Source organism: Labrus bergylta, chromosome 10, assembly GCF_963930695.1.
Source record: "Labrus bergylta chromosome 10, fLabBer1.1, whole genome shotgun sequence".
In the NCBI taxonomy this organism is placed as follows: domain Eukaryota; kingdom Metazoa; phylum Chordata; class Actinopteri; order Labriformes; family Labridae; genus Labrus; species Labrus bergylta.
Genome location: NC_089204.1, coordinates 13,580,316 through 13,602,433, shown reverse-complemented (window position 1 = coordinate 13,602,433; position 22,118 = coordinate 13,580,316). Strand labels below are relative to the sequence as shown.

Here is a 22,118-nt window from a genome sequence, read left to right as displayed (position 1 = left end):
TCAGAGATGTGTACATTAGTTGTGCCTTTAAATATTGTGATCGTATTCAACACCAGAACAACTAAAAAGAGAGCCAACACATGTGTTCAGTCTGATTCTGACACTAAATAAGATACAGTAAGCAGTGAGTATTGGTAACCAGTTTTACCATTTGAAACTAATTTATATTCCAAAATACTTAAAATATATCTTTATGCCCAACTCTATCTGACTTGATTCATTGAAAGTAGGTCATTAAACAACGCTTTTATGTACACCATAAAGGACAGAGAATCTGAACACAGGACAACCACTTCATGGTGAAAACAATAAAACATTTCTTCATTAATTTTTCTTCATTATTTAACCAAACAAATGTATGAAAATATGAAAAATTAAATCAGAGCAAGAAGAATATATTTTAAAACAGTTTTTGTCAAATGCATTTTCTTTACCCTTCATTGGACGTTTAGATCCCTTGACCCTTTTAAAAGAATGAAAGCATGAAAATGTCTCTGCTGCCGTTTTAGATAGTGTGGTGAAAGCTAACTTGTGAATGTTAAACAGGTATAAATCTGTTAAGTTTTCCTTTTCTTAGTTCAGCATGTAGGCATGAAAACAATATCAAAATATTAGTTAGCAGCAAGTATAGATGAGGCTATTTAAAAATGTCATGATGGCGTTGGTCACGTGTAAATTTTGTCAAATGTTGACTTCAAGATGGCAACAAGTTGATTATAAAGCACAAAAGGAGAGAAGAGCACAGGCTCTAACAAGTTGAGTTTATTTTATACACGCTAGAAGGGTTATTGTTGTTTTTAAATAGTGAAAAGTTGTGGAAGGGAGAAAGTGATTGGGCACCATGTTATCTGTTTTTTTGGTTCTAATGACAATTTTTAAATCAGAAAATCAGGAGGTGGAATCAGGTTACTCCACCTTATTAAGGCTTGATGACATACCGATGTGTTGCTTTAAAAAGTCTGTCACAGTACTTATATGGTCAACATTGTAATTACCTTCAGGTTGCAGCCTGGCCTACATTTCAAAGCTATCTACAGAGGAAATGCAAAACATCTCTCCATCCATCCTTGTTTAGGCAGATCTAATCTGGGGCTTGGTCATAATTGCAGCAGCTTAACAAGTTGACATCTTTCGCCTCATCAACTTACACATGGAAACACACAATTAAAAAAAAGGGCGACCGCCGGACCTGTCGAAAATTTTGACGAATAAATGTAGACAATGGATCTGTCGCAAAATTTGACAAAAAAAACAATGAATGCGGACCTGTTACAAATTTTAATGAAATAATGTGGATCGCTGACCTGTCGCAAATGTTGTGAAAAAAATGATGACTGCGGACCTGTCGCAAATGTAGATTAAAGAATAATGACCGTGACCCTTTAAAAATTTTGACAGAAACACGATGATGTTGGACCTGTCAAAAATGTTGACGAAAAATACGCTGACCACTGACTTCTCGAAGAGTTTGACAAAAAAAAACGATGACCGTGGACCTGTCACAAGATAAAAATGTCGACCTCGGCCTGTCGAAAACTTTGACGAAAAAACAATGACCACGGACTTCTCGAAAACGGCAGACCTGTCGCAAATTTCAACCAAAAAGCACAAATTCTGGTGAAAAAATGTTGACCCTTGACCTTTCGCAAATTTTGACGAAAAAACTGTGAACGCAGGATTGCAGCTAATTTTGACGGAAAAATAATGACAGTGGACCTGCCGCAAATTTGAACGAAAATCGATGACCGCGGGTCTTAAATTTTGATGAAAAATTGTCGACCCTTGACCTGTCAAATATTTTGACGAAAAAACGATGACATAGAGTGGGATGGTGCACTGGCTGGAACAGGTTTTTTATGAGTAACACAACAGAAATTGTTCGGTGGAAATGTTGAAAGTCTGTTTCAAATGGAATGGCAACTACTCTTATAGTTGCCTTACTCAAACCCTGTTACAACTTAATTGTGGTGCTCGATGGCATTGAAAAGAATGACCGTCATTGAGTTTTGTCTTTTTGCCCCAATAAATATCAAATATAGCATAATACTTTTAATATGGACATTGAAATGTAACCCTCAAAGCCCGAGAATAAATCTCTGAATGTATGATAAAAAATTGCCTATATTCCAATGGGATATTTCAGTCATTAATAAGAGTTGTGGACTAGAAATCCATTGAAGCATCCACAAATCAAAAATACATTTTATGCCAGGAAGGTAATGCTCACATGTTCTTTTGATTTTTTATTATTTTGTATCATTTTGTAACTTTTCAATTACTTACAATGGTAAAATTTCAACAGGTTGTTTTAAAGCTTTGTCCACACTGTCAGCATTGCAGAAGCCCCATAAGCCTTCACTTCTGTATTTTTCACTGGCTAACAAGGAGTGTAATAAATGTATGGAATCTTTAAATGCTGTGATACATCTATAAAATGTGCTTTATGTGTGCGGTTTTAACGGATGTAAACTCCCTGAAGGTTGATGAAAGCTTTATTCCCAGAAAGTTAAGGGAAAATGATGTCAGTGTTCACAATGTTCCCATCCTTAATGGACACTTTTTCCAAACCATTTTCAAAGTTTACCATAAGATTTAGGAGCCTCTCAGGGTCATATGATGGAAATGTTTAACATAATGATGTGGAAAATCCAACAGCAAACACACAAACAAACCATGTGACTTTTAACATGGACCCCAGACTCATGAATTACTAATGGTGGATGTGTACGCTCAACTGTTTGTTATTTAACCTTTATATCCATAAAGTAAAAAAAACGTTTTTATTATACAACTTTATTATGATCGTCAAAAAAACAGTACAAATATAATGACTGGTATCAGCATATTCATTGTTTAGTAATTTGGCTTAATCAATCAAGTAGAAAAAGGAGGTAGTTACATGGCAGGCAGGTGCAGGGCCATGCAACAAAAACAGACTGAGGAAGAAGAAAGGCCACACACTTGCTCAAATGCCACAAAAAAGTTTTCATACATCACAATCACAACTTTTTGACCAGATGCTATACACTCAAAAATGATCACCTAAAGAAGGTCAAAACATTGTGATTGTGATTAATTCAAACTTTTTTGTGGCATTCAAGTGTGCGGGCCTCTCTTCTTCTTTAATCAATCAATTTCAATATCATGCTGAAACGTTTTTGAAACATTTCATTACATGTAGTAGTATTTTCAGGACATATTGTCCCTGTCATTAGCCTGTGATTTGATTAGGCTGGTATTGCAATTAAATATTATTCTAAAGATATTGTTAAAGTTTTATATTGTGATGTCAGGCCTGGTGGAGCGACCTTGACTTTGAAAGCTTTGAACTGATTTCACTTCAGCATTGACATTTTTTTTTTTCCAAACCAGTAATACGTTTTGTGCTTGTCAATACAGTCATATTTCCACTGACTTACAATTTACAAAGATTGATGTTTATCTACCGCAGTGTACTTATTCTATTTTCAGTGACATTCACTGTTGCATTTGCAGCAGTTGTAGTTTTAAATTCTCCACATTCAAAATGTATTTAAATTTGTGTTCATTTGTTACAACTTTATTAAACATTTGCAGTTATGGCCACAGAAATACCATTCAATTGATCAAGTGTCCAATGTCAGAGTTTCTATGAACACAAAAACTGTGAGGAGTTTTTAAAATAGTCAAAGCTTAACTGCAAATTAATAATCTAATAGAGGTCCAATTAAAACCTTTAAACCAGTCAAAATAAAATTCATTAGGAAGCACATTTTGATGATTGAAATATGGTCAGGTTTTTAGGAAACGCATATGAGAATTTAAAAAATGTGAAAGCAGATTTTTGTTTGGACTTTTTATGATATAACAGAAATTAGAGTCTAAGAGGGAAAAGAAAGTTCAGTCTCCCTCTTAATATTTCTCTTTGTATCTCTGTGTTTGCAGTCCATTTGCATTTTTAACCCCCAACAAGAAAACCTGTGTCTTTTACCTCCAATTACATCATCCGTGTGTGTGTGTGTGTGTGTGTGTGTGTGTTGGCAGTTGTAGTGGAAACAAACACTTTGTCCCTTTGGGGACATCTGGAGAGACTTAGCGGCTTTTAAAGGTGGAACAAACCACACACACATCACACAAAGAGCCTCTTGTGAGTTTTTTCTATGAGATTGGAAGCCGTCCATCTCTGTGACGGTGAGACACAAAATACGGCTCTCGTGTCTCGTGCTAACAAGCACCTGCATTTTCCATTTCAGCGGCTGCCATGGTCGGCTTTGTCTGGTCGGTAAACGAAGTCAGATTTTGGGTACAGCTGGTTAAAGTTCTTCAAGTGTGTTTTTTGTTGATAAATTGATGGCCCAAAGCACCCACCTCCATGAGAATCAACAGAATTGAGCTTGTGTAGAGTAAAGCTGATTATTTATTTACATGGACAACTGATTGTTCCTTAACCGTCAAAAACACTCCGAATGTTAACTGTGACAATTTAAAAAAACAGCTGGAACAAGGATATTCATTCAAACATCAAAGGATATATATCAAACATTGAGGAGGTTGTCTGGTAGGCAAATATTCAGTACATGTTGACACAGATAGTGTAATACACCAGGAAACATGTAGAAACAAAAATGTTGAAACAGCTACTTTTTAACTTTATTCAATTTTCAATGCATTGAACACTGTGTTAGAATTCTGTGAAGTATTTAAATAGCTCTTCCAGCACTGTAAGTGATAGCCTTGATGTCAGAAAGTGCTTTTAACTAACTTCCACTTTCTGAGACAAAGAAAGTTGGCTTAATACATTTAATTGAGTTTACTGGGATATTTTGACTGATTTAACTTTGTTAATGCAGGGGCTTGTTGAAAAAAAAGAAAAGATAATAGGCTCTTTACTCAATACCACTTTCGAGTGAGAATCGGTGTCAACATAAGAAAGTTCAGCTATCTATGAATTAGCTTTGGACATTTTCTTGGTAATTAATTAGATACTTTTATCTCATACCAGAGTGATTGCGTTAAAAGTTTTTTCTTAAAGCTCCTGTAAGGAATTTTCAGTTTCTGTTGATTTTGGCGCCCTCTGTGGACAAAGCGTGAGGATTTATCTCTTTGCTCATCTTGACCTGCAAATGTATAGATATTGTTTTCTGTTTTTTTCTGTTTTCCTTTTTTGTTTTAAACGTAACGTGCAACTGACAATGAATCTTTGCGAGGACATTTTTTTTTAAGGGTGTTTCTGTAGCTTACTATTAATTGCCTTGAGTTCTGACACCTACCCATTGGCAGGGGTGCCAGATATCCTAAAAACATAACCAATAACCAGTTTAATCTTTGATGGTCTTGTTTGATATTGAAGGTCATAAAAGAGCAAAAGTTTAAATTTCAGTCTGTTTCATAACCTTCATAGAACTCTGCACAGGAGCTTTAAGTAAAACAGTTCAATACTTTGTCTGACGCTCATGGCAGGAGAAGATTGAAAGCTATAGTTGGCCTAACTTTAAGAGAATAAAAACACTAAACAGCATAACATGTTTTCCCCAGTGTTGAATGTTGTAAAGGGACAGGGCTGAGAGCTGAAGAATGAAAATGTCTTCCATCAGTTTGTTTTAACAGCTGCTGTTACAGGAAACACACATTCAGGGACAAGAGATTAAATAAATCTCATATAGACACAAAACAGTTTTAACTTCTTTTTAAAATAATAAAAACAATGTCCAAATAAGTGCTGCATCACTTTAGTTCAGAGTTTATGAAAGATAGTTTTTTTTTTTTACACACTGCAAAAAAATAGGCCTTGTAACAATCAAAATAGTTTCCCTCATTACCTTACATTCAAATCTTTATCATCTATTTTCTGCATATTTTTAATTACATATAAGTCTAGTGCGTGTAAGGATTTTGCATGCTGTACCAGTGTGGCTGTGGAGGAGATGCATGCAGATGTGTGTAAGGTGCAAATGGGTTGTGTATGGGTGGGTGCAACAGTTGGGGGTGTAACACAGGAAGTGTGTGTGGAGGAGGTGGAAACATTTGAGCCTGAGCTGACAGAGGGTCAAAGTGTTGAGGTTGTTGTTGGTAGCGTTGATGTGACAGCTCAAGCATCGGTTGTTGGTGCGGGTATGGTGGCTGCTGTTGCTGTGATGATTGTAGTGACGACTGTCGCCATAGTAACTTGTTCATTGTAGGTCTCAGAGGATATGGTGGGTTGTTGATTCTTTGTCGCCCTTCTCCGCCATTTTCCTCGGTTTTCACTTGCTCAAAAAGGTGTTGTTGCATGACGTTGAAAGGGTCGTCGTCCTGTTTCTGCGATAACACCTGCAGGTGGAGGGTGGAGACAACCGTACGAGGGCGGGGCAAGAGGGACCAGGGGATGAGTTGAGGGGGGAAGGAGGAAGGCAGGGAGTATGATTTGACAAGTGGATGTCTTCGAGTCATAGACTTTGTCGTTCCTTTATTCTCCTTGCTCTCTGACGTTTCCCCCTCCTCCTTTTGTCTCTCACCACCTGTTTTATCTCCGAGATCAGGGTCAGCAGTGTCCACCGGCTCAGGTGGGGGATCCTCATTTGTTTCCTTCTCAGAGCTGCTGCTGCTAGAGCTGGACTCTGCGTCTGATTCAGAGTCCACCTCTGGTCCAGAGTCCTCAGCTGATGAGCTCGACTCACCATCGGAATCTCGCCTGGATCTTTTCTTGTGGTTGTAGCAGGCAGAACAGCGAGTCAGACTGAGGATCACAGGGCTTGGTTTTTTCTGGACAGACAAGGAGATAAAGACAGCCAATAAACAGTTAGTCAAATCAAGATTTGAATTCCACTGTCGTTATTTCATATATTCAGTTTGAAGATATTATCAGATGGATGGGAATAAAAAAAAGATTTAAATATACCAAAACAAAAGTTGGCTCGGGATTTTTAAGTAAATTTGAAGGCAACAAAGTGCACTGGAAACAGATTCAGCCAAAAAAGACTTTTACTTTGCCTTTCAAAGCAGATGTTACAGACCCCACTGATGTGAGCATATATATTATATATTAGTGTGCTGGTATGCAAACCCCCTTTAAGGGGGCGGTGCTTATCCCTGTGTTGAGCTTTTTCTATCTTTTTTTTATACTTTAAAACTATTAAGTATTGGAACAATTTGTTGTTGAACAGTTGCTATAAAGCTCCTGTGAGGAATTCTTGGTTATGAAACTGACTGAAATAAATATGAATGCCTAAATGACCTACAGCAGCAAACAAGACTGTGTGACTATGGAATTGATTGCTTTTATATACAGTAAAAGTCAGTTAACCCCCCCCCCCACAGATCACATGAATTACAGCAGCACGCCATGCTCAAGATTGATGTCAATTGCATGCTATTCACTTTAAATGAAGAACTATTATAAGTGTTTTTGTCAGAAATCACAAATTTTGCATCACAGGAAAAGATCAGCTAAAAGACAGAAGGTGCTACTTTGTCAACAGGGGGCACCAAAATCATCCAAAAATGAAAGAAGCTTTAGAATGACTACATCATTGTGGTTTAGGATTATGTCGAAGCCAAAAGGTTGTAGCAGGTGGCTACAAACTGGCTTCAATCACAGTGTCTAACATAGTTATGATGCAAAGCCACCAAGCAGATCCATCCAGATGAAGTTACATTTTTTGGGGGTTACGGTTGCCAGGAAGGCAAGGAAGGCTAGAAGAACAGCCAAACACTGTTTCCTGTTTCCTACTGACTTGCAGCAAGCTCCTCAGAGCTTTAAGAAGCTTTAGTGATCATGTGATATCAAACAGTGAGATCATCATGTTAATTATGGGCTGTGACGACTGAGTTACAGGAAATCTCTGCCTCAGGACAAGACTGTGTCATACTACGGAAAGGTGATAGAAATGCCTCGGATTTATATTGTTGCTGAATCAGGAGGACTTGTTGGCTGCCCAATATTCTTCAAAATAAAAAGCTGCAACTCTGATAAGCAGCATGGGTGTCATAAACAGTAGAGACATCTACCTGTGCTTGGTTTTCACTGTCAGTATTCTGGGCTTCTGAGGAGCCTCCAGAGTGTGACTGAAGTCCTCCACTCATTGTTCCAGCTTTCACACCTCTTCATCTGCATTCATCCTGATCCTTGGGTAAACCCTAGTGGCAAGAGAAAAAACCTCTTTCAACACAAAGAGCAAAAATAATTCAACAGATTAAAGGTACCAGTAGACATTTGCTTTTTCTTTCTATGAAATTCGTTATACTTTTTAACATTTAATTACTATGGTATTCATATCCTTTACAAGCACAAGAAAAAAGGCGTCTGCTAAGTGAATTGTAGAATTTTAATAGCAAATGGTTAAAAGGAAAAGGTTACATAAAGTTTCTAAATGTTTAAACTAATGTCTAAACAAAAAGTGAGGATAGTCAACGCAGAATAGATGTACTCTCTGTGACTGTGTGTGAAAGCGACTTTGAACTTTTGTTGTTTTAGCTTTTTTTTTTTTTTACAAACCCATTACAAGACATTTCTGACACATTTATTGTATTATGGATCTGCTGATTATTTTCTCTGTTATTCTATTGTTTGTTTCAATTTGCGAAAAATTATAGCAAAAGTGAGAATTTTCATAAAAATAACCCAAAGTGACTTTTAAGGAAGAGCACTAAATCTACCATTCATCATTTCTGCAAGGCCACAAACTGACTGTTGAGTTAATGATTGAAGCTGTTAATGCTGCTTACTTATTAAAAAGTCATTTCATAGGGTCCTTGTGTGTTATGCATACAGAAATGTTTAATTCATTAAATATCTAGAAACTGGATTATCCAGAATAAAGTCCAATATGGAGTAAAACTAGAAGGATGCATTAAAAGAAATACTAACGTAAATATAAGAGAATTTGAACTTTGAGTAGAGATCTTGAGGATTTGTACTTACCCATGTTCCCACCTTCTCGTCCTCAGGTCCCGTAAACAGCTCGACTGTCAGGTTGTGTCGACTTCCAGCACTCACACGCACCTGCATTTGTTCATGTAAATGAGTGTTCCCACCCATGTGAGCGTACGTGTCTCTTTTATGTTATGAGAGTACACAGAGGGTCACATTGATTTGAACATCGTCAAAGACAGGAAGAAAAAGAAAACCAGACTACAGATAAGACATACACCCTCTGTAAATACAGAGCAGGATCATCCACCACAAACTCTGACGAACTGAAAAAACTCTCTCTGCTACTTCTGTTAATCCTGTTGTTTTTAATCAGCTGTTTTATTATAGGTAATGCTTGATTAACAGGTTGTGCGTGTGTTATATAAAACTCCCTTTATTACTTTTATACACACACAAAATAAGACCCTTAAAATCAAATCGGTTTAAAATATCTTTATTTTATCTAGACAATGAAAAGTTGGATGCAACCACACATGTTACTCCGTGCAGAGACACTTAAGGCATGAAATATCTGTGCTGGTTTGTCCAAAAAACTGAAGCAGCTCACAATCAAAACAAAAAAAAGAAAAAATTAAAGAAATAAGGATTCAGTCATAAATCAGCAGTTATTTATCCTTCCTATAGCCTGACATAAAGCACAGCCCACCTTCTTAAAACAGCAGATTGACTCCACTCACCCAAGTCTAAACTTTGATATGAATGTGGATGCAGCGTTGGTTAGCACAGCTTGGCATACAAAGTGGAAGCAGTGGTAAACAGCTGGCTGTCAAAGGGTCACTAAGTCTTTCTACCAGCATCTTTAAAAGTCACAAATTTCCATGTTGTTTTGTTAACCCATAGATAATCTATAGTTTATTGAGATACTGAATTTCAGAGTGGTTTCAATCTTTTAATTCTCTGCATCAAAGCGAACATTTTACAAATGAACAATGAAGTCTAACACATTAAGACATTTAAATATTTGTATTTTGTCAATTTTTGAGGGGGTTTAATTTTGCAGCATATGCCATTTTCTTTTCCAATTCTACCTGCAGGAGACTGTCTGTTTTTCTTCTTCTTCTTCAAGCCTATCATATTTGAAATTATAAACATAATAATCGGATAGGCAACGTGAATATAAACTACAACCTGCAGATAAGAGTGCTGCCAAGCTGTTTTAAAAAATCATCAGATCACAAGTCATTTGACATTTGACACAAGGCATAATGTTGATCATGAAGCAGACCTGCTTGAGGGGGGGAAAAAAAACTGTGTGATTACAGATAAAACTTAGTTTAATGGAGTCGTCCAAGCAGCCTCTGGAGAAACACATCATCACAGTTTTCAGAGAAAGTAAAAGAAATGTCAGTCTCAGTATGTTTTCAACAAACACATATTGTTACTGTCGCACATAAGGCTGCCGCGGAACATCATCGAAAAAATTAAACACTGACTCAAAACAGATATCATTTCCTTAACATCTGTTTTTACAATCGCCATGATCACTGTTATTGACCACAGTACCTTTGTCACTGCATCTTTTTTCAGAGGATTAACAAAAGAAGAGACATTTAAAATCCCTCTAAAGTGCAAAACAAACCACAACTGCACACTTGATACTTGGGGGGGAAAAAAGGCTACTGTTTGGGTTTGGTGCGATTTGATTTATTTAATTGAAATACCTGTGTAGAGAAGTTTAACATTTAAATAATCTGTTTACTTTGGAGAAGGCTAAGATACAGCAGCAATGGTTCATGATCCACAACTTGTAACACTCAGGTTTACATAAAGGGTTTTCAGAGGTTTGACATAAATGGACTATGTGCATGTTTTTTTTTTTTTTCCAAAGGTGACTTTTAAGAAGATGCAAAGTGTCACCTTTAAGCGTTGGTTTTACAGGTGCAGACTCTCCATATTAACCACATCTTGAGCAGTCATGTGTGAGATCTCATCTTACGCCCCAAAACGTATTCCGTGTCTCTCAGCGCGTGCGACTGTTTTCGTCATGTTCAGATGACATCTTTCGCACGTGCTGACGCCGTTATTTATTTTGTATTCGATGACGTCTTTGGCACATGCTCAAACAGCAGAGCATGTCACAAAGGTACGCAACAAACACTGCGCAACACCAGCTTTTGTTAGCTAAGAAGTGGAATCAATCCAGTCATGTCAACAGTGGGCAGGCCGCCACCACACACACTCTTCAACCCAAGGCTCTAAAATCCAGTGAAGCTGTTCTGGCCAAGCTCGGGTGTGATGGACTACAAGGGGGGAGTAGGGTCACCATTGGTAGCACATTTGTGAAATGAGGAGACTTTCTCGTGACATTGTTAAATTAAGACAGGTAGCTTGCTTAGCTCAGGAATGGCTATTTACGGTACCTTACCCATCCAGACTCCCCTCGCTGACCTGTAAATCTTGTAGCTTACAGTTTAAAAATGATGTTATCGGCTAACCTTAAGAAACAACTAATGCCACATCTACACAGCGGAGGCAGAGCCAAGCTAACTGGCTAACCTTAGCTTGCTTTCTTGCTGTTATCATAAATGATGATAAAAATCACAAAAAGGCCTCATTGCCTGCCTCCTCCAGGTTCCCCTTTGTTACTAGAACAATGATTTGTCTAACTACAAACCATGAATAATTATTCCCAGCTACCTTTTGAATCTGTGACGCTAATTCAGTTAGCAGAGACAGTTAAAAGAAATATTGCTAAAATGCTTAGTTGTTTGCCTTGGCGGAGAAAAAGCACACTCAAACACTTACCGACACAAAAACACAACATATTTATACGCCTCCACATGTGACAAAGGCCTCGTCTAAACTCACTGTTTCACTTTAATCCTCGTTCATTTAAGCACCCAACACATCGTGGCCCTGAGATCTCCACACACTGCAACCACAGAGAGCATGTGCAAACAACATCATCAAATAAAGAAGACGTGCACATCAAATAGACAACACAACGCAGCATATTTAAATATATTGGTGGATGTGTTACTCAACTTTTGTTTGCGTTGTGTCTATTTGTGTTTGCTGTGTGTGTTGAACCCTCAGGGCCACCGTACTTGTTTCTTTAAACTTAATATTTGGCAGCAGTTCGTTACCAAAAAGGTTTGAGAGATACAAACATTTTAAAGGCAGTGACTCACACATTCACACATCTCTGTACCTCGGGCTTTGTTCAGAGTGCAGGCACATCTGATTTGTCAAACCAGATCTTCAAGTCAGACTTTTTGGAACTTTCACTTCTATCAACAATTTGCAACGGTTGCTGTGGTGACCATGCAGGCGTCGTTTTTTTTGCAGAATAGCATTAACGATATAGTAACCACAGTATGGATTCTACGTCTTTCTGCACAGCCACTCGAATGCAGTCTGGGAATGGTTTGTTCTTGTTCGGCATCTTTGATTTGTTTTCCATGACGCGAGTAAGCCGAAAGACTCAAATATATCCAATTTGAGCGCCTGGAGTATTATGTGTTACTAGTGAGAAGTATCTGTGGAAATCACATAACATTTGAAACCACTTTCAAATGTGGTTTAGATCTATTCTACACAAATCCCATTTCATATCACCCCCCCCCCCCAGTCTAGATAAAATCTTCTTAGGAAACATAAGAAAACATTTGGATTGGCAGTCTGAACAAGGCCTTAGAGACTCAATCCACTGTATCTGAGTCTCGTCTTTGAAGTGCAAAAAAGATAAACAAGCCGGCAGAAAACAAACACGAGGAGCAGGTGAGTGACTCTTCAAGCAAAGAGCTGCAGGCCGAACACAAGTCTTCTTTTCTGTCTCCAGTTTTTTAAACACCAAAAACACTGTTTATGTCCAAGTGAGTGAGAGTTGAATTCACTGTTTTAAGCATGACCAGAAGCTACTGTTGGGAAGAAACTTTGCTGGACCCACGGCCGATGGCACATTTCATGTAGAGCATTACATTTGTGCAAACTTTGGCATCTCAAAACCCAAGCGCCTTAGCTCTCTGTGTGTGTGTGTGTGAGAGAGATAACTGGCCTCATGTGCTCATTTGCCGACTGTGCACGCAGCCTACTACAGTTGCTCCTGCTCCTTTTTTTCCTATTTTCCATTATGTCTTACTCACAGAAATGTCCACCCCCCCCCCCCCCCCAGGCCTGGGGATAAATAAAGTATTTCTTACTCAGTACCAGCAAAGATGCAATTTCATTCCCGAGTCATCCTGGGCTACACTATAATTTTTTCTTCCTCGCTGCTGACACCACCAAATACTAGAAGCCGACAGGCCGGAAGAGGGACAAAGGTGTTTTTTTTAAACCCTTGCTTTCAGCAGGTAAGCATTATTATGGAAGCCTGAAAGAAGAGTGTGAAAGATGCTCGGACATTTCAACAACAAAATAAGATGTTGACCGATTGGAAAAGGCTTAAAAATACTGTATGGGAAGATACTTTTTTTGTTTTATAACTTGAAGTGTTTTTAACTTCATCAGTGTTGGCCACAAATACCTCCACGATTAAAACTTTCTCAGCATTCTCAGAAAACAGTGAACAATCAACTCTTGCATCTAAACTGTCCAGAGGATTCACAGTAAGTCATAGTCATATCCACAGAGCTGCCTTCTACAATCACAGTCCTCATTTGGCAGACATTGTCTCCGGCTGTGTGTCCACAGTGTGAATGTTACTACCTGTTGACTTATGAGAGGATGACATTGGCTCTGTCTCCTCAGTGGGGTTAAAGTATGATAAACTAAACACTCACAGATCTTTCTTTACTGCAGTCATATCCATCTCTCCAGTGTCTTCAGACTAAAGAAAAACAAAAAAAACACACATGACTCCAAAGTGCTCATGTTTGGCAATCGGCTGACTTCAGATAAAAAAGGACAAGAATGGACGATCCAAGAGGAGGTGAACTCATCCTCGGTTGAATGAAGACATTGTCAATATCTCAACTGGATGCAGGCACTGCCACTGATGATGATCCGTTGATGTTCTGTATTCACAGAGTTCAGTAGGTCTGGATGGACAACGGGTCTTCAGATTGAAAGGTCAGTGTCTGTGTCAGTGGGCGTGGTCTTTGGACTCACACTGCCTCCTCCTCCTCCTCTCTCTTCAGGAATGGAGGACGAGTCCCCATTGAGACCGGGAAGCACACCTGGTACGCACACACACAGAGACACACACAGAGACACACACAGAGACACACACAGAGACACACACAGAGACACACACTTTAACAGGTGAGTTTTTGTTATTCAGGAGGCATCATACACATACAAGGAGAATCCATATAATCCACAATAATCTTTGTTATTGATTATATTGATACATTCTGAGATGTCTTTATTGTGAATGCTCATTTCATGATTCTGATGAAGTTGTGATGAACTGCACTTTAACTTTATATAATGTTTGGACGATTCATCTTTAACACATTACAGATGTATTTTGTACAGTCGGATTGAAGAATCATGAAATACAGATAATTAGGCACTTATAATTGACTTACAGTCAGTACAATTCTTGGGTAAATGTACTTACATTTATTCAACTACTGACTAAAAATGTTTGTATTTTTTTATACGACTACCAGCACCTCCAAAGCTCACTTATTACCGTGATATATACATATCTTTCATTAAGTAAATAATACATACAAATATGCTTGAAAAAGTAAGGGAGGGTTTTTCCCAAAATGTGAATGTATCATTTAAAGCGACAATTTGTCCGAGATGAAATCATGAAAGCCAATAAAACTCTCAAAACATTGGTTAAAAAAAACAAAAAAAAGGTTGTATATTTCAATCAAAGTTTGACAGGAAGTCATTACTTATTTTGAGGTATCATGGAGATAGTTGTTTAAAATGTAATGAGAAATCATTGTTTGACTAAGAAAGGTTCTGAAATTAAATTCACATACAGTCGTCACCTCTGTGTGAATAGCAGAAAGCACTTTCATAACAAATAGACATTACTAGCTATGATTGTTTTTTTAAATAATGTGGTACGTACTGAGTAGAAACAGAGATGAAAGTGTTATATCACTATAATGGTCTTTCTTGTGTTCATGATCAGAAAACAGAAAACTTGTCTTACGTTCAGAATCATAAACAGAGCTGTCGGAGCACGTCCGGTTCCTGCGCTGAGTTGACCTCTGACCTCCACTCAAGTACTCCTTCAGCACACCTGACCTGTGGGGAGAGATTATTTAAAAAAAGGAAACTTCACCACATTTGTTCCTATCAGTGTTTTGCCTGCTTCTTCTAAGATTCATGCCACACAAAGGTAAACTGTTACTTTTTAAAAATACATTCATGACACTTTATTTTATTTATTTAAACAATCTTTATTTCACTCTGACATCTTACTGTGTTTAAAGACATTGTACATAATTACAAATGTGTAAGTCTCTGCATCAGACAAAAATAATCTTTATATATTCTATATATTTTTATAAAATACACATGCACTGTTTTAAAAAAAATCATTTTGATTTTGATCTCATCAGATTTGCCTTGTGCTTCAATATAGAAAATATTCAGTTAGATATGAAATGATAAAGAGGCTACAATGCTGCCTCCTGGTGTTAGTAATTAATATTACAGTAATGCAATTTGTCACTGAAAATCTTAAACTTTATTCTGCTTTAATTGGGTTAGCAGATCGTTTGTATTTGACTTATTGTAAATAAATCTGTTTTAACAGAATGTTTAAATAGTCTACTACAAATTAAACACATACATTAGTTTTTAATGTATGTTGTTTTTAAGCTTGAATATATTCTTGTTGGCTACTTCACGCTGTTTCTTCTGCTGTTTTGTGAAGCAAGGCTGCGTGTTTGCTAAACAAATACAGACATTACAACTACTTAACAGTGGCAGGACCTGGTAACGAGGCAGAGAGGCAATTCATTGATACAGCACATTACAAACACAAAGGCAACTCAGATTGTTGTACATAGGATTAGAAACGCCGTAGAATGACTCACACGTATGCTCACCTGTCAAAGCTGTACGTTCCAGGGTGACTGATTGACCTCTTCATCTGTGCCCATCGACAGAAAGAATAAAAGATGTGAGTGCAACACGATGTATTAATGTAGCACGTCCAGGTCCAATAACTTCCACACTAAGTCAGTTTTTTTGGCCACATTTTCACTTTAAAGATGTTCACTCAGGTTTACATGATGACTCCTTAACTTTTGTTTCCTCTGAATAAAGTTGTGTCTGCCACTATACAAGGACAGTCAAATGTTATTTCCCCTCATTACCAATTAACTGACAGCTCATTTATTCCCTACAATCATTTTACGTTGCACATCTGTGTAATTTGATTTCCTATTGGCATTCTTGGGATTGTTTTCTTGTTCTCCATCTCCTGACGGCTGCAGGCATCAGGTGATTGATGTTAAGCAGAGGGTAACATAATGTGCCAGACGACTGATACAAAGTAATAACCATAAAATGCAATTGTAGCTAAAAACGAATAAGAGCTTTGTGATTGCTGCGATTTAATAATTTGGGATATTTTTAGATCTATGGAGATTTATTTTTACACTGTGCAAAAACAACTGTGTGCAGACACCAACATGAACAAAGGGGGAAACATGGAGTTGGTGCAACCGTTAACAATGATTTGCTTTAAGTTCATCTGTTGGAGGTGCTCCATGAACTTACTAACAAACATGATGAGTGTGACATTGGGTCATATATGTAGAAATGTGAAATACATTTTCAAGTTGGTGCCTTCTTGGCCGAGAAAAGGCAGAAAGTGTCTTTTTGGCTCATGTGAATGAAAGGCCAAATCCCAGAATGCACAGCACCGCAGGCCACTCCCACTAAGGTCAGGTTTACAGACATATTTACTTCAACACATAAGGCTGTTTCCTCAACTGATTCCAAGATTTATTCCAGAAGGAATTGGTATCTTGGAAATTCCTGGCAGAAAACAGACTCTATGTCTGTGTCCATAGGCAAACAGTGAGAGTACCTACACTACCAGTCCGCCCCAGCTCGAGCTCCTCATCCTCACCACCGCCGACAGCTGCTGAGCTGGCAGCGGCCAGCAATATAGCCGCGAGATGGTTGCTGCAGTGGTCGAAAATATGATGAACTAGCGTTGTAATTTCACCCCGCTAACCGCAACAGCTTCCAATGATGCAAAATGGTGATTTTTGAGTCACTGGAAGCTCCTTTTCAGACTTTAAAATACAAAGATTTCCCATCTCAGGGGAAAATGAGGGCGGGATGCACGACCATTCAAAAATACTACCAGGTTTCTAATGATACAAAGCTTAATGCAAATGGGTGAAGTATCCCTTTAACGTTAGGAATGTATCTTGTATGACTGATTACAGTTTCTGATGTTTTCATATGTTCATCACTAAATCACTTAAGAGGGTTGGGCATACTTCTGTTCCATTAGATTATATTAAATTAGATGCAATTGATTGTCCCAGTCAGGAAATATGTTCCTAACAGTTTAAAACAAAAACAGTCTTCATAAGTTTTAATAAATGGCAAAGAAAAGCAGCGGATCCTCACAATTAAGAATCTAAATCCAGCAAATCTTTGTCATATGTGACTGAATAATTGAATGTGAAATTAATTTTCCTTCACTTGACTGATTTAAAAAAATAAAAAAGGAAATGTTCTTGGATATTTATATTCTCCTGCATCAAAAAAAACCCTTTCTGAACACTGGACCGATTATTGAATTTACTAGAGGAAGTGTAATTACCCTTTCAGGAGGTCGGAGTTCAGGGGTCAAACTCTGGTTAGCCAGTGTCATACACTCCTCCAGAGTCCTGATGAAAGTTGCACAGGTTGCACTGAGGAGAGATGCCTGAAGAGATGTAGAATATGAATGCCTGTAAGTGTTACTGTACTACTCATACTTCAGGGTTACCATCGTCCTCACAAACCCACAGAGGTGATGTCGTCAGTGCTGTTTGTTTGTCTGTTTGTTAGCCTGATTACTTAAGTTAAAGGTGAAAGGTGAAAACATGAGAAAAAGAAACAACTCAAAACAAGCCATTACTTAAACTGCTGAGTAACGATCAAACATTCAAAACCTCAGAGTAATCTGTCTAACTTTGAGAAAATAAAGAAGAAAGTGATATAATGTCTGTGGAAAAAGAAAGTGATACCTCCGAGGTGGGCGGGGCCTCTGTATCTGTTGTATGTTGTGATTGAATGGTTTGGACCTGCTGGACCAGGAGGTCACAGTACAGACGAAGTTCAGACATCTTTGTCTTTAGACAGTCTGGACCTGGTGAAACACGCACGCACGCACGCACACACACACACACACACGCACAGTTGACATATTTAACAGGGGGTAGTTTAGATTCTTTAAAGTGGGGTTGTACGAGGTACTTGTCAATAGTGAGTGTATCAGCATGGAACCTAATATGCTACACATCGCCAACAGACGGGGTCACTTTAACCATGTAGTAAAAGCTACTATTAAGAAAACACGACCTAAAGACCAATGACCATTTTAGTGTACACTGTATTTGTAAATTTTTCAGCGCTTTACTTTGCCGTCAGCAAACAACTTTCCTCTTTCAAAAAGCTCAAAATAAATCAAATGTAGTCAGAAATCTTCAGCAAATCAGCAACAGACGCTGCTCCTCTTTTAGTAGTAACAGCTCTGCGACATTCTCTTCATAAATACAATGTTAATATCAGCAACACAGAATAATGTGTTTGAAAACAACTAGGATTAATTCATAATCAAGGTCCAAGTGTTTCCCTGTTTCTGCCAGACATTTTCAAAATAAAATTCTTATCTTTATTTGTACTTGTTGATATTTTACTAAATGATCTGACTTCATTTATTTATCACTTGATTAGCTGTTGGAGTCATCTCTGGGCAATCTTCCAACATCGGTGTTAATTACTTGAAAACCACTCTTTATTAACCTCTAAGCAATGTAATGGCAGCTAATGAACCAAACACTACCTGAACACACTGTGCAGAGTACGACACAGGTAATTACATTCATCAGTCATAAGCAGTTTGAGCTAAACTGATTTCTTTCCCTTACAAATACTGGTGTGTTTTTTTTTTAGTCAATAATATTCACACAGACAGAGCTTTAGAAAAAGGAACACACTTAGCAGACTGACAGATTTACATTAAACTCTGTGTACCTTTGTGTTTGTGGCTCTCCAGTGTTCCAGCTTTGGACGAGCCTAAAGCCACCAGCCACCTCTGTCTCTCTGCAGCGTTCACAGCTCGGACATAGAAGTGCTGTTCGCCGGGGATTATCAACTCCAGACGGGTTGGATCTGATGGATGAACTGAAAGATAAAATATCAGTGTTTAATCCAGGTGTTTAAAATTATAACAAGACACAACACACGGGCGTTTAAAACAGCAGTCTTACCTTTAATGTCACACACAGACATCTTGATTGATCCTTTGCTTCCTTTGCCAACGTCATCCTCGCAGTCATAGTACGAGATGACCCCATTCTCTAAGACGAACCAGCGTGGCTGCCAACCTACAGGGCCAAAGACAAACTCAGAACTGAAGTGACACACACCTGTCTTCGGGTGGAGGTTTCAAAATGAGGGGGAACAGATTTTCAGTCAAATTTAAAGGAGGAATTGAGAAATGCTCATCATCTCTTTCCAAGTCCCAATGTAGAGTCTGAATTCAATAAAGTTTGGACATTGTGCAAAATGTAAACAACATCAGAATGTGATGACTTGCAAACATTTAAGCCCCATGTTTAATGGATTGAAGAGCAGAAGGACAAACATTGTCACTGTTTTAGGAAGAACTGTATGCTTTGAATTTGATCCGAACAAGACTTTTCAAAAAAGTGTAGCCAGTGGCAACAAAAGACTTGAAAAGCAGTGAAATGCTTATAAACATCTAATGCAACATCTCACAATGAATAAGGTTAGTACCATGATTGGGTACAAAAAGAGAGGCTGAGTCTGTCTGAAGTAAGGATGGAGAGGGGTTCACCACTCTGTGAACAATCGCACTGGAAAATAGTGAGACAATTTAAGAAAAAAAAAAAAAAAGGGAATCAAGGGATTTCATCGCCTTCAGAACATCATATCATTACAAGATTCACACAATCCGAAGAAATTTCTGTATGCGAGGGACAAAGCAAGAAAATATTGGATTGCTGTGATCTTCAGACCTTCAGGTGGCACTGCATTAAAATCACAAAAAACATTTTCATGCAAAAGTATCAAAACTTGCAGCTTTTGCTATATTTTAATTCACCTCCCATATCAACTTTTAAGTTAAAATGCATATCATGTGTTGCAGTATATCTTTATGCATTCATGAATCTTTGATGTTTGTTTCTTCTACTTTGGTATTCAAATTCTGCTGCTATATCTCCCCAATAAAATGGATACTTCCTAACAGTACTTCCTTGTGCAATAAAAAAGCATGTGAATTTTACATGACTCTCATCTCATTCACAGCTGACACAGAGCAGGTTATGGTGGAAGTCACAACAGCCATAAACAGTGTGTATTTTGTCCTCTACCATTATTATTTATAGACATGCTATGCTGCAATCATTAAGGTCAAATGCAACTATAAACCCTGTTACTGTGGGTTGCTTTGTGCCTCTATAGTGTGTTACTGTCAAGTTCCCTGCAAACAGCACACAGTATCAGCAAAGTGCATGTTAAACTATATTAATAAACATGTGTGAGGGATGCTCTGCCTGTTTGATGATGATAAGACTGACAAGTTGTGAGATATCGTGTTGCTAAAATAAATAAAAAATAACCTTTTCAAGTACAACAAACGACAGCTGGCATGTTATGTCGTAACCTTGTAATAATATTAACGTTTAGCTGGTAGACAGACGACTCACCTGTCATGTAATTCGTCCATTTGTAAAGAATCCCCTCCATGGTGTCTCATCGGCTTGTTTAGCTTGTTAGCTGTAGTTAGCACGGCAGGCTAACTGAAGCTAGCCGACGTTCCGTTAGCTTAGCTCTCTCTCGAGTGACGCTCGGTTATAAAATAACCCTCATTGAGATGTGTCTCTAAAAGTGTGTGAACTGCTTGTTGTCTGTGAGAGCTAGAAGGCAGTGGTGGTAGAATAATGCCATGATGAGGGTTTGTGTGTGCTGAGCTGTCCATAAACCGGTTAGCTTACTTGTGGCAGTCAGCTGATGGAGGAAAAAAAAATGTCAACAAAACAGAAGCTTTGCTACGGAACACCGCGGGGACCAATTCTCAAGGAGAATATAAACACACCTACCATAGACTGTAAATATTACAAATACTGCTGTCGTATAGAGGTGCAGGTCGGAGATTGTGTGTTCGTGTATTATAAACGAATATTTAAAAAAAAAAAAACTTGTTTAATTAAAAGAAAATAACATTAGCAGATTGAGTTCATAGTGAGTGAGGCATTTGTCTCCATGACAACGAGGTGAGTAAAGTCAACCTTTGTAAATGCCAAGAACATCCGAAATGGTCTTTTAATGCTGTTACCACGATCTCGTGTTTCTCTGAGGTCATGATGGTGTCTTTACAACTTTTACAAGATTTAGGCCTGAAACCTTAGATGAAGGTGAAGGAATGCATATTTAATTTTTAGGTAACACAGCTCCTTTCAAAAATGCCTTCGAAGATGAGAACAAAAACAATCAAAGGTAAGGCCTTTTATTCAGCCTCTGTGACACTTAACTTGATAAATATAGCCGAGCCTATGAAAGCATTTTAGGATTACTGTACTGTAGTTTAAATATCTCAAATCCACTATCATTCAGTGTGATATGATTCTCTACTTTTAACTGTAATTTGAACCAGTGGTAACTATGAATTCTATTAGATTTGATAGATTAATATCCCCTTCAAAAATTAACATAAAGCTAAAGATTAGGAGGAAATTCACAACACAATTTAACATTCTAATAGTTATTTGTCTCAATAATTAAAATACAACACACACATTTTTTCTTAAATTAACTATTCTACATAAAGAGTACTTTCACATTGGTACTCTGAGACTGATGTTTGTACTTTTACTTTCATTAAAATCTTAAGAAACATAAGACTTCATGAAAACTTGTGATTCTAAATATTACGAGGGATTTTATGGACAAATGCTGAGTCATCATTTTTCTTCTTATGAAGTTAAACTTGTGTTTTACAGAGGACACGTCTTATAGAGAAAGGGGACAGTTACTTTGTCTAGTGAATATATAATTCTTCATTAATAGTTTAGTTCAATTGTGTGACCTGGACAAGGCAAAATGAAAAGGAGAAAAG

General features: G+C 37.8%; 2 protein-coding genes across 3 annotated transcripts; both read right to left on the bottom strand.

Annotated features, from left to right (window-relative positions):
• Positions 1–4,617: 4,617 nt before the first annotated feature.
• LOC114917144 (protein suppressor 2 of zeste-like) lies at positions 4,618–13,747 on the bottom strand. Of its 2 annotated transcripts, none has more exons than XM_029279661.2 (4): positions 13,612–13,747; positions 8,879–9,011; positions 7,966–8,094; positions 4,618–6,720 (listed from the first exon to the last, which is right to left on the bottom strand). In XM_029279661.2, exons 3-4 carry the CDS (start codon positions 8,038–8,040, stop codon positions 5,854–5,856), a joined length of 942 nt encoding a protein of 313 aa, XP_029135494.1. In that variant the 5' UTR covers positions 8,041–8,094; positions 8,879–9,011; positions 13,612–13,747; the 3' UTR covers positions 4,618–5,853. The 2 variants fall into 2 exon arrangements, with proteins under 2 accessions (XP_029135494.1, XP_020501306.1); XM_020645650.3 differs by having other exon boundaries at positions 8,879–8,959; positions 13,612–13,737.
• Positions 9,308–21,034, bottom strand: plekha3 (pleckstrin homology domain containing, family A (phosphoinositide binding specific) member 3). The gene is made up of 8 exons (XM_020645651.3): positions 20,710–21,034; positions 19,246–19,362; positions 19,010–19,159; positions 18,001–18,122; positions 17,592–17,696; positions 15,853–15,896; positions 14,949–15,043; positions 9,308–14,007 (listed from the first exon to the last, which is right to left on the bottom strand). The coding sequence occupies exons 1-8, from the start codon at positions 20,747–20,749 to the stop codon at positions 13,889–13,891; spliced, it is 792 nt and encodes a 263-aa protein (XP_020501307.1). The 5' UTR covers positions 20,750–21,034; the 3' UTR covers positions 9,308–13,888.
• Positions 21,035–22,118: the final 1,084 nt, after the last annotated feature.